Genomic DNA, 11,289 nt, shown 5'->3' on the forward strand with positions numbered 1-11,289 from the left:
GGGATGCCAACAAGGAGATTCCTTGTTAGGAGTTGGTGTGGATCATTATATTGGTGCAGGACGATTTGCGGACCCTGAATTGCAATCAAGAATATTGCTGTAGGTTTTAAGAGAGTCAGCTCGGATGGCTTTACAGGCATTTTTAACCTTGCCTGAAGCCGGCAAACAACCAATTTCATTTACCTCTATCAGACAAGGGGTTTCTGAAACTTTTATGACTTTTATAGACAGGCTGCGCGATGCGGTAGAAAAGCAAATTGAACATCTGGAAGCCAGAGAATCATTATTAATAAAATTGGCCTTAGAAAATGCAAACGCGGATTATAAAAAGATATTGATCGTCCTACCACGAAATGCCACCTTAGTAGAAATGGTAGAAGCAGCCAGCCGTGTAGGAACTTTGGGACAACAAGCTACAATGTTAGCGGGAGATTTTGCAGCCGCGATGAAGCCCTTAGAATCAAGAAGGTGTTATACCTGTGGCCAGCAAGGACATTTGAGTTATCAATGTAATAAAGGTCAAGCAAGGTGGCAGAGCAGACCTCAAGGAGGTCGTATGCCAGGAATGTGCCCCCACTGCCGCAAAGGACGTTATTATGCCAATCAGTGTCGATCACGCTCTGATAAGGATGGCAATCCCATTAATCAGCAGCAGGGAAACTGGAGGTGCAAAACCGGGCACCTCGAAAGTGTACAACAGAGTCGCTCTACAGCAACTGGCGTACCCGACCTGAGATCAGAGCAGGGTGAATTCCAGCATAAAGCCGTGCAAGCCCTCCGACACAGCACAGCGCGCAGCGCCAGCAGCCGCCACACCAGACAGGTCAGCGAACCTTACACCTGGAGGGGCACACAGCCCCCCGCACACCGCCCCTTCTGCCGGCGGGCTCACCCCGCTCGGCAACCGGCAGCGCGGCACGGCCTCCCCCCACACCGCCCCTGTCGTGTCCGCCCAGACGGGCCCAACCCAGAAGCGGTGCGGCGAGAACCATCTTCCTGACATTCAAGGCCTTGGTTGGAAAAAGTGTGTATAATTTAATTACTGCAGTAGAACTCCCTGTGGACAAACAGCTGGACTTTATTATTATCTTTCCAGGGTTCAGATGGCCTTTCTAGATGGTGTTGTTCACTCTGTTGAAAGGTGGAAATATTGGCATCACGACTGAAGAGTTGTCCCCTCTATTTACTTTGTTAAAAGGGACTCAGATTTGTTATTTTCCGGAAGATTGATGCCAGAAGCGAAAACTGTCTTACAAAAAGTTTTGGATAAAATTTCAATTGCCTTTACCTCCAGAAGTAATGTCAATTTACCAACAAATTCATATATAATTTATGGTTTAGATTTTTTTTCAGCCTTATGCTCTTTTAGTTCAGTGGTGTGTTTAACGTGCAGGAGTTGAAGACTCTGGAATGGATCTTTTTGTCTCATACGCCCATGAAAACATTAACCACAAAGGTAGGCATGATAGTGTCCTTAATAGCACAAGACTGGAATCGTTGTTAGCAATTGACAGGACGTGATCCTGATACTGTTTACCTGCCGCTGGCTAAAGGTGACTTTGTGGTATTAAGTGACGCACATCCCAGAATTTGGAAAATTAAAATATGTACATGTATCTCTTGATATGTACTCAACGGCGGTTTGTATGACAGCATTGAGTGGTGAAACATCTCAACATGTACACAATCATTTTAGACATGCTTTTGGGACGTTAGGCATCTCTCAAAAGATAAAAAACAGATAATGGCCCGGCATATGTTTCACAATCAACAGGACAATTCTTTAGAAAATGGGGAGTACAACATGTTACTGGCATTTCACACGCTCTGACAGGCCAGGCAATTATAGAACGTACACACCAAACATTACAACATTATTTGCAGAAACAAAAACAGAGGGAATCTGGGGAGACACCAGTAAACAGATTAATGAAAGTACAATATGTGATGAACTTTTTACGATTAGCAGGGGAAGATGTTATTCCTCCTATTGTGAAACATATGCAAGCTATGTCAACAGGAATGTCAACATATAAAGAGCAACTTAAAGTGTTAGTGAAAAACAAGCAAGGAAAACGGGAAGAACCGTTCCAAGTAGTAACATGGGGAAGAGGCTACGCTTGTGTCATTGCAGATAGTGGACCTACGTGAGTCCCGGCAGAATGGGTAAAACCGGCGGTAGAACAGGGAATGTTGTTGGATGGATCATCTTTGGAGCAGTGATCATCACGACAACGGCAGCAGGACCATGGACCATCCAAACAAAGCAAAACTTATGGGTGCCTTTTGCAAATCTAATAGGGCAAGACTCATTGTGTTTGTCATCAGCCACACCTGGAGATCCATTTAGAACATGTCTTATTGGAAAGGCAGTGAATGATTTTAGAGATCTTATGGAGTATGTGACTGTCACTGGCATTTTAAGAACTTAGAAGTAGATAATTGGGGTGAAGCAACGAGAGTATTGGTAGCTATGTCTTCTCCACATGTAGGTGTAGGTAAAGCTTTAGGTAGTATGGATAGGTTGTCATGTTGGGTGGCAAAGTAAGTGAATTTAATGTCAGCTTTAATATCAGAATTAGCAATAGATGTAAATTTAGTGAGGCACGCAATGTTTCACAATAGAGCAGTCATAGATTTCTTATTGTTAGCTCGGGGACATGGAGGTGAGGATTTTGAAGGAATTATGATTTTGATTGTTGTTATGGTACTGCCTTGTTTCTTGCAGTGTGTTCAGAGAACGATTCAACGACAATATCAACAACTACGTGCCTTGGTCATTGAAAACAAAAAAGGGGGAATTGTGGGAACATACTATATTAACAAAGGTCATGATGTCCTTGAGAGTTTCTGAACAAGACTAAAATAAGGACTTTATCGCTTGCAACAGAGGACTTTGGCAGAACGCCCGGAGCAAACGAAGGAGAAATGATTGGCTAAGCCAGCCAATTGAATGTTTAGAATAGGCACGTGAACAATGTATGTTAACCAATAAGCATTGGGGTTGGAGTGCGTGGACAGCTTTGCAAGTCAGCTTTCTGATAAATATAGGGTCTTCAATTTGGATATCAGAGTCCGTGTCGTCAGTCTCCTCAGGTAACAGCAGCAATGACTACAAAGAAATTTATTGTTGGCACAATTAGTGGGGAAAGCCATGCAAGAGGACCCAAGATCTGCCTAACCTTAACTGAACCAATATAGGTTTTAGCACCAGAGCCTCATACGTTCAAGGATGACTTAGAAGTTATTAAAAAACTTCAGCGGTTGATGCTTGCTCACAGTTAACTTGATTTTTGCCTCCATTGGCTAAAACAGGCATTTAGATGGCTATATGTAGACACAAAATTCAGGAGTCTTAATATGGAGCTGAATTCCACCCTATGTGTATCATCTCAGGAATTGCCAGATTGGAGGTTGGTAGCTCCTCCAGAGATGGAGGACACTAGGCCAAACATGTTCACATTTGGCCTTCTGCCTCTTTCTCCAGAGACAGCTGTTTCCTACCACATGGTTATAGTTGTGGCCTGAGTAGTACTCTGGTATCTCCAACAGGGAGAGACACGCACTGAGCTAAGCTTGGGCCCAGTCTAGGCAGCTGAACGTCTGCACAACTGCTCTTATGACCCGTTTGCACAATCCTGTTAACATATGTGATTTAAGGTATGTCAAACTGCCACCCTCGGGCTCTATATTCCTTGGGGAAATTACCATACAATATCTAGCACAAGCAGGGTCATGGGCTACTATTATGAGGCAGAAATGCCGCAAGACAAAATTAAATACTTCATTAGTACTTCAGACCCAAACCCAAACTCTAGATCACATAATTATTCTACCCCACCACCATGTTTCAGGGCACACTGCACCCAAACCTAACTTTATTTACATTATCCTATCTCCTCGGCTAACTTACTCCAAAAGTAACCTCCCTTTTGATGTGTGCCTGACAAACTAATCATTCTTTCCTGCACCAAGACACTGCACATCTGTTAGGGCAGTGATTACAATGAGGTACACCAAGAACATCACAAGATGGGGTCTTTTCATCTTAGAAGTCTGCAGACCTTTCCTCTTCTCATTGCTTTTAGCTGTTGAAAGTTGGTAGTTTAAGAAAAACAACTCTAGGAAAAAATATTTTGAATCACATAAAGTTTATTTACTTAGTAAAGTTATATTACAATATATACAGTTTCTATTTACATACACACCTTTCTAAGAAATGAAGCACCTTATGATACAGTTCATGCTTTAGAGGAATTTACAGAAATTTTATTTTTGCATCCAAATAGTTGTACCTACAGACACATTGGTTAGAACCAAGTCCTCCTAAGATGCTGATTTCAATGGGTTTTGGATTAGTCTGCTAGTGAAGTTACCAAAGAGAAATTTAATTGCTGTCAGCTATCCATCTGCTATGCTTCAGGATATGAGATCTTACTTATGCCATTTCTGGGGCTACGTGCAAACTTAATCCTCACAGAAAGTCGGAGGTACAGACAGCAGGTATTTTATATGACACAAGAATGCAACACTTTCATCAGTAAGATTTTTACTGTCATCAGAAACAGAGTTTTATTAGAATGGAAAAAGAACACTGCTTAAGTGTTTATATGCCTTATGCAAAGTGAAGTTAAGAACCTGGAAGCTTATGTGATATGGTATCATGCATTCCCCAAGGAATCCATTTATTCTTAAAGAGCTTGTGGCATGATCCCCTTAACTCAAGGAGAAAGTCTAGCTGTTCGCTTTGCAATCTTTATGCCACCGTCAAGAAAAAAAGAAGGCTCTGTCCTAGGCACAAAATTTCCTTCAAGTGAATATAAGACATTTGGAGTGGGAAAATGTAAAATGAGGTATTTAATAAACTACAGGAAAAAAAGAAGCGCCTAGACTGTTCTGAAAAACATGGTAGATATTTTACATATACATTTGTTACATTCACCTGATTGTGGGTCAAGTTTTGTATAAACTATTTATACCTTTTGTGCTACCTAATTTATGCTTTTCATATTTTTGCTTCACTAGACGTCGGATCTAATGGCTGGAAGAAAGCATTGTTACTCTGAGGACAGTTATTATGACAGACACAGGTGTTGATCAACATCATTGGCTTTTTTAGGACTTTGCCCTGAGGGCAGCGGAACTCAACCTGGATGGTTTTGGTGTTGTGTGGGGTACAGCATCGGCCGTCACTGCAGAGCCCACAGTAACGAGGTTTGTATGTCTGCACACTGCTGCAGTTCTTGTATTCAAAGCGAACCGCTTTCAGGGACTTCTTTGTTCGGATACATTTCTTCCCTTTCTAAGAGAAAAACGAACAGCTGTTAGATGTATTATTGCATATGACAGAAAGCAATTAAAAATTGACATGCAAGACTATAGGTCTACTCTGAAAACGTAAATTTGTCATCTTTGCCTGTTCTACACCAGTAAAATTCTGCAGCTGGTTCAATAGTTACTTACCGGTAACTCCTTCAAGATCTGCTTTTTCACACCAGCGTGTTATTAGGCCAGTGACAAATGACAAATAATTAAAGTCCATTCTTGTCACCTGAGACAAGCCAAACCAACATTCACCATGAAACTATACTCTGCTGGGAAACTTCTCAGGCTAATGCAGTTCCATCAGAGAATCAGGAAATCAAACAAACAAGTTACAGGACAAGACTCAGCAAAAAAAAACCAGAGGGCTAAAACGAACCTCAAAAGTCACTGCTCCTTCTTGAGCTCCAAGGCTTTATCCATGTTATTCTTAACGGTTTTCTAATTTGTCCTTGGGAGTGTTTGGTGACAGAGACTCCACATCTGCCCCAGACAGTCCTAACGATTCACTGTTACTGCTTGGAAGGTTTTCACTCACGTCTTCATTTTTATGCAGCCTAAACTCACCACTTCTTGTTGTATCCTCCATGGACTCCGAACGGGCTGCAATTTCTGAACACACTTATGAGAACACATCTCCATTCTCTTGCGTTTGGAGTAAGTTCAGTTCAGTCAATTTTTCCCTAGCAGAACATGCTTTCTAGACCTCTGCTCATTCTTGTAAGTCTCCCCAACTCTTCCTAAATGTTTCATATCCTTTTCAAAACACAGCATTTAAAAGTGCACAGAGTATTCAGCAAAGGCCTTAACAATGGTTTCCAACACTCAGAACATTACAGAAAGTGATGGTCCTCTCACCTAGCTATGTTCTTCTCCCTGACAGTAACACTTGTATAATGTGTAGAAGCAGCAAAAATGTCATCTCCCTTAGACACACATTTATTGCACCTGAAGTGTCAGTGCTGGATCTGCTTTTGGAAAAAGCATCGTAAGGATTAAGAAAAGGTTTAATTTACTCAAGCAGATTTTGCAGGATTTCACACATTTCTCTGCAGTTCCAGATGCTCAACAGACCAGAAATCTGACATATCCATTCTGTACGATTGGAGGAGCTCTGAAGTATACATACAGGTAGTACAACTGCATTTGTGTGAGAAGTTAAGACTGCATGAGCTGTCAAAATAGTCTGCACGTGGAATACATCTGATCAGTTTGGAATGGCTCAAATCATCATAGAATCATGGAATATTAGAATGGTTTGCGTTGGAAGAGACCTTCAAATTTCATGTAGTCCAACCTCCCTACAATGAGCAGGGACATCTTCAACTCAGTCCGGTTGCTCAGAGCTCTGTCCAACTTAACCTTGAATGTTTCCAGGGATGGGGCATCTACCACCTCTCTGGGCACCCTGGCCCAGTGTTTCATCACCCTCATCGTAAAAAATTTCTGCCTTATTTCTTGGGGAAGAGTGGTTGGAAAGCTGTCCAGCAGAAAAGAACCTTGGAGTGCTGGTCAACAGCCAAACGTGAGCCAGCATTGTGCCCAGGTGGCCAAGAAGACCAACAGCATCCTGGCTTCTAGTAGGAATAGTGTGGCCAGCAGGAGTAGGGAGGTGATCGTGCCCCTGTACTCGGCACTGGTGAGGCTGCACCTTGAGTATTGTGTTCGGTTTTGGGCCCCTCACTACAAGAAGGACATTGAGGTGCTGGAGGGTGTCCAGAGAAGGGCAACGAGGCTGGTGAAGGATCTAGAGATCAAGTCTTACGTAGCAGCTTAGGAGCAGCTGAGGGAGCTGGGGCTGTTTAGTCTGGAGAAGAGGAGGCTGAAGGGAGACCTTATTGCTTTCTACAACTACCTGCAAGGAGGTTGTAGTGAGGCGGGTGTTGGTCTCTTCTCCCAAGTAACTAGTGATAGGATGAGAGGCAATGGCCTCAAGTTGCGTCAGGGGAGTTTCAGATTGGCTGTTAGGAAAAATTTCTTTACTGAAAGAGTGGTCAGGCATTGGAACAGGCTGCCCAGGGAGGTGGTTGAGTCACCACCCCTGGAAGGGTTCAAAAAAAGTGTAGATGTGGCACTTCAGGACATGGTTTAGCAGGCATGCTGGTGTTGGGTTGATGGCTGGACTTCATGATCTTGGAGGTCTTTTCCAACCTTGATGATTCTGATTCTGTGAGTCCTTGTCCTATCAATACAGGCCCTGCTAAAAAGTCCATCCGCGCCCATCTTTCTTATCTGCCCCCTTCAAGTGCTGGAAGGCTGCAGTAAGGTCTCCTCAGAGCCTTGTTTTCTCCAAGCTGAACAGCCCTAATTCTCTCAGCCTTTCCTCACAGCAGAGGTGCTCCAGCCCCCTGACCATTTTTGTGTCCCTCCTCCAGATACATTCCAACAGGTCCATGTCTTTCCTGTGCTGAAGGCTCCAGAGCTGGACACAGGACTCCAGGTGGGGTCTCACCAGAGTGAAGCATCATCTCCCTCAACCTGCTGGAGGTGCAGCACAAAGTTGCTGAGCAAACATGACAAGTCTAATGCTTTCCAAAAACACCAGGCTTGCTGCACCTACACTAAAAGGTGTATTTACATACACTTGCATCTGGAGTACTCCAGAACATAATATTGTAACCTCGGAATTACAGCTGGAGAAACCCTGCTCCCGTGCCACTCCCTGTAGCATACCTTATCAGATGATTCTTCATTTTCACAAGGTCTTATCATGCAAAGCCGCGTCTGCTTCACCATCTCACACCGTTGATTTCTGTTGGTAACACGGGTGGAAAAGCCCATTCCACAGCTTCTGGAACAAGCACTCCATTCTGTTGTCTGCTCAATACAATTGGCACTTGAATCCGACACATCGATCCCGAGCGTGGCCTCTTGTCTGTAGGCTGGAGACAAAACCCCACCGAACATTATCACAAGAAAAACTCAGGTGAAAACCCAGTCCTAACTGAACTCTACCACATCTGGGAAGAAGCACATGAGACAAAAAAAGGTCCAAATCCACACTTTTGACAGGATTTGGGAAGTTTAAAAGCTGCCTTTTTAGGAGCTCTGTATGGCAACTCCGTACATCTAAAAATAACAGAAAGGTGTGTATCAGTGTAATCAGCAAAGCATTTAGATTCAGTTCATTCAAGTCCGCAGCTGGAAGAATTATTGCCAATTTTTTAACCAGTTTAGAACTCTAATAACTCCTTGCTCCTCATTCTTTTCAATAGAAATACATCACAAATCTGTTCTAAGGCTACGTCATAAAAAATATTTACATTAGATATGATTTGAGAGAGGCTGAATGATTTATCTAAACTCATAAACAGCATGGAAGTAAAGTCCTTTACACAGAGAGTCATAAAGTCACCTGCTCTTGTCAATTATTGACAGATTATAGCCAGGGTGATGGTGGGGAGGGAGGGAGGGAGAGAGGGAGGGAGCGAGGAAGTAATTTCCAGGAGTTATCCCAGCTACTCAAAGCCGCAGCCAACTCTGATCATCATCCTGCCCTCATGGCAGTGTTAAGATGGATTATGCAAATATTGCTAACTGTACAGTCTGGCTCAGCCATTATCACAGGAGTAAACAGAATGAGGCACCACGACTGAGCCGTCCGTCACAGCTCTTGCTCTTCAGCTCCTCTACAACAGCATTTTTGCCTTTTTCGTGGTAAAGCTCCAGAAAGGTGGCCTCCCAAGAGGGATGGCCATTGCTAGAAAGAATGCAGATAATCCATCCACAGGCATTTTATGGATTAGCCTTCACTGTCGAACAAATCAAAGAAAAGGAAAAACAGTAGAAAGGTGTCAAGCTTTTTGCTTGTATCTTACTTGCCTTACAACTGACACTTCATAGCACTTCAAGAAGTTATTAGAGCTTTTCTCCCTGGATCCTTCCTTACTTGTTTTTCAAACGGATTAGCTGAGTTTCAGCATAACTAACTGCTTAAGACCACAAAGAGCAGTGACTGGAAGAGAACGCAGTGCCCTCAGCTCTCAGTAGAAGTCGCTTGTGAAAATTCACGTTGAACTAATAGTCTAATTTAAAGGGGATGCAGACATAATCCAATAAGAAAACAAGAAAATGGGGGGGGGGGGAAGGGGAGGGGAATGCTATGTATGCTATGAAAGCACTTTATGAGTTCTGTGTTTTGGAATGGGATTTTTTTCAGATCCACTGACTGTGTTTATAACCACTGCTCCTCCAAGCACTTTGTAATGCTTTTGATGCCAACAAAAATGATGAGAGCTCTAGCACAAACAGGCAGGAATCTGTCAGCATTTTAGCTACCATGCTGACCACTTGCAATAGCTGGGGAATTTAAGTGGAAAAAAAAGCCTCTTGCAGACAAAGCTGTCAGAATCCTATTTATGATGTAACATATCCTTGCAGAGCAACTAGTGAGACTGGAACTTTGATTTTGGGGGGGGGGGGGGGTATGTCTGGAGGATTATGAGCTTGCCCCTGGCCTATTCCACTCACAGAACTACGCTGTACCAGATAAACAGCAATTTCAGAACTGGAAGCTAACTCCAGTTAACTACCTTTTAAAACTGCTATGCGCATTCATCTTCCGAATATCTTTCTTTCACCTATCGAGCTCTGCCTTTATTCTTAACCACTGGTATACTTACTGGTGACTCTAGGGGAGAAAAAAGACCAGAAAAAAACGACCAGGGAAAGCAACGTGTCTCAGATTTGGCAGCCCCACAGGTATTTCCAGTATGATATCACCTCCTCCTCCTCACAACGCCTGAGATAATGAATTTTCGATTCCTCACCGGCCATAGCGAAACCTCCCAAAATCACTTCGTCTTTCGGGTCACAGATCCACTTCTCACAGCACTCTCCAGGGACTTCGATCTTCCTGGGGAAGGGGCAGTCGGGCCCGGGGAGTAGCAGGTCCAGGTTGCAGCGGGGCAGGCAGCCGATCTGCCCGTCTCGGCAGGTGCACTGGTACTTGCAGCTGGGCTGGAAGGTCTCCCCGCTGCGGTAGATCATCCCGTCGAACACGCAGTTGTCTCCCTCCAGCGCTAGGGAGAGACGCGAACGCTCTTCACCCGGACGGAGGGCACCGGGCCCCCTCCCCGCCGCCCCCCGGGAGCAGAGCGGGACCGCGACACCCTGCAGCGGGCGCGGCGGCGGGGCCCAGCCCGGCCCGGCCCGGCCCGGCTCGGCTCTCCCCGGTGCCCCCGGCCCGCCGCCACCTACCCATGCAGATGCCGGCGGCCCCGCCGCCGTCCTCGGGGCCGCGGTCGCAGTAGAGGCCGCCGCTCTCGTCGCAGGGCAGCAGCGGGGAGCAGCTCTCGCCGCGCTGCCGGGCGCACACCAGGCAGCAGGAGCAGCCGTCCAGCACTGCGGGCACCCCCGGGGCGCAGCGCGGAGGCTCGGCCGGGCAGCGCCCGGCGCAGGGACGGGGACACGCCGGCTCCCGGCCGCTCGCCTGCGGGGAGAAAGCGGGCCCCGAGGGCCGGGTCACGGCGCCGGCCCTGCCGCCGGCTCCCCCCCTGCCCGCCGGCAGGGCCGGGCGCCCCGCACTTGCCTCGCAGAGCCGGAGGAGGAGGAGGAGGAGCAGCAGGGAGGGCAGGCCCTGCCCGCCGCCCGTCGCCATGGTCCCGGCCGCCGCCGCCCCGCCGCGCCGCTCGGCTCTGCCGGCAGAGCCATTGCGGCCGCTTATATAGAGGCCGTTGGGGACCCCCCCTCCGCCACCCCCCGTCCCCCGTCCCCCCCGCCCGCCCCGCGGCGGGCAGCGCCGGCCGGAGGCGGGGAGCTGGAGCCGGGCCGGGCGCTCCGCTCCCCCGCTCCTCCCGCCACCTGTCCCGGCGGCGCCGGGCCGCTGCCCCGCTGCCCTGCCCGGCTCCGGGCGGCGCAGGCGGGAGCCCTCTCCCCGGAGGCGTCCCGGGCAGGGCCCGCGGGGCTGGGCAGGGCTGGCGCTGGAGCCCGGCTGCCCCAGGCGCCAGCTGCCCTCAGGACTGCACC

The 11,289-nt window shown here is 46.8% G+C and overlaps 1 protein-coding gene across 1 annotated transcript; it reads right to left on the reverse strand.

The window, feature by feature from the left end:
* Positions 1–4,134: 4,134 nt before the first annotated feature.
* On the reverse strand, positions 4,135–10,943 carry CCN3 (cellular communication network factor 3). Its single transcript, XM_075415645.1, has 5 exons — positions 10,853–10,943; positions 10,522–10,753; positions 10,092–10,343; positions 7,996–8,204; positions 4,135–5,302 (listed from the first exon to the last, which is right to left on the reverse strand). Exons 1-5 carry the CDS (start codon positions 10,919–10,921, stop codon positions 5,006–5,008), a joined length of 1,059 nt encoding a protein of 352 aa, XP_075271760.1. The 5' UTR covers positions 10,922–10,943; the 3' UTR covers positions 4,135–5,005.
* Positions 10,944–11,289: the final 346 nt, after the last annotated feature.

This window comes from Opisthocomus hoazin, chromosome 3 (genome assembly GCF_030867145.1).
Source record: "Opisthocomus hoazin isolate bOpiHoa1 chromosome 3, bOpiHoa1.hap1, whole genome shotgun sequence".
NCBI lineage: Eukaryota > Metazoa > Chordata > Aves > Opisthocomiformes > Opisthocomidae > Opisthocomus > Opisthocomus hoazin.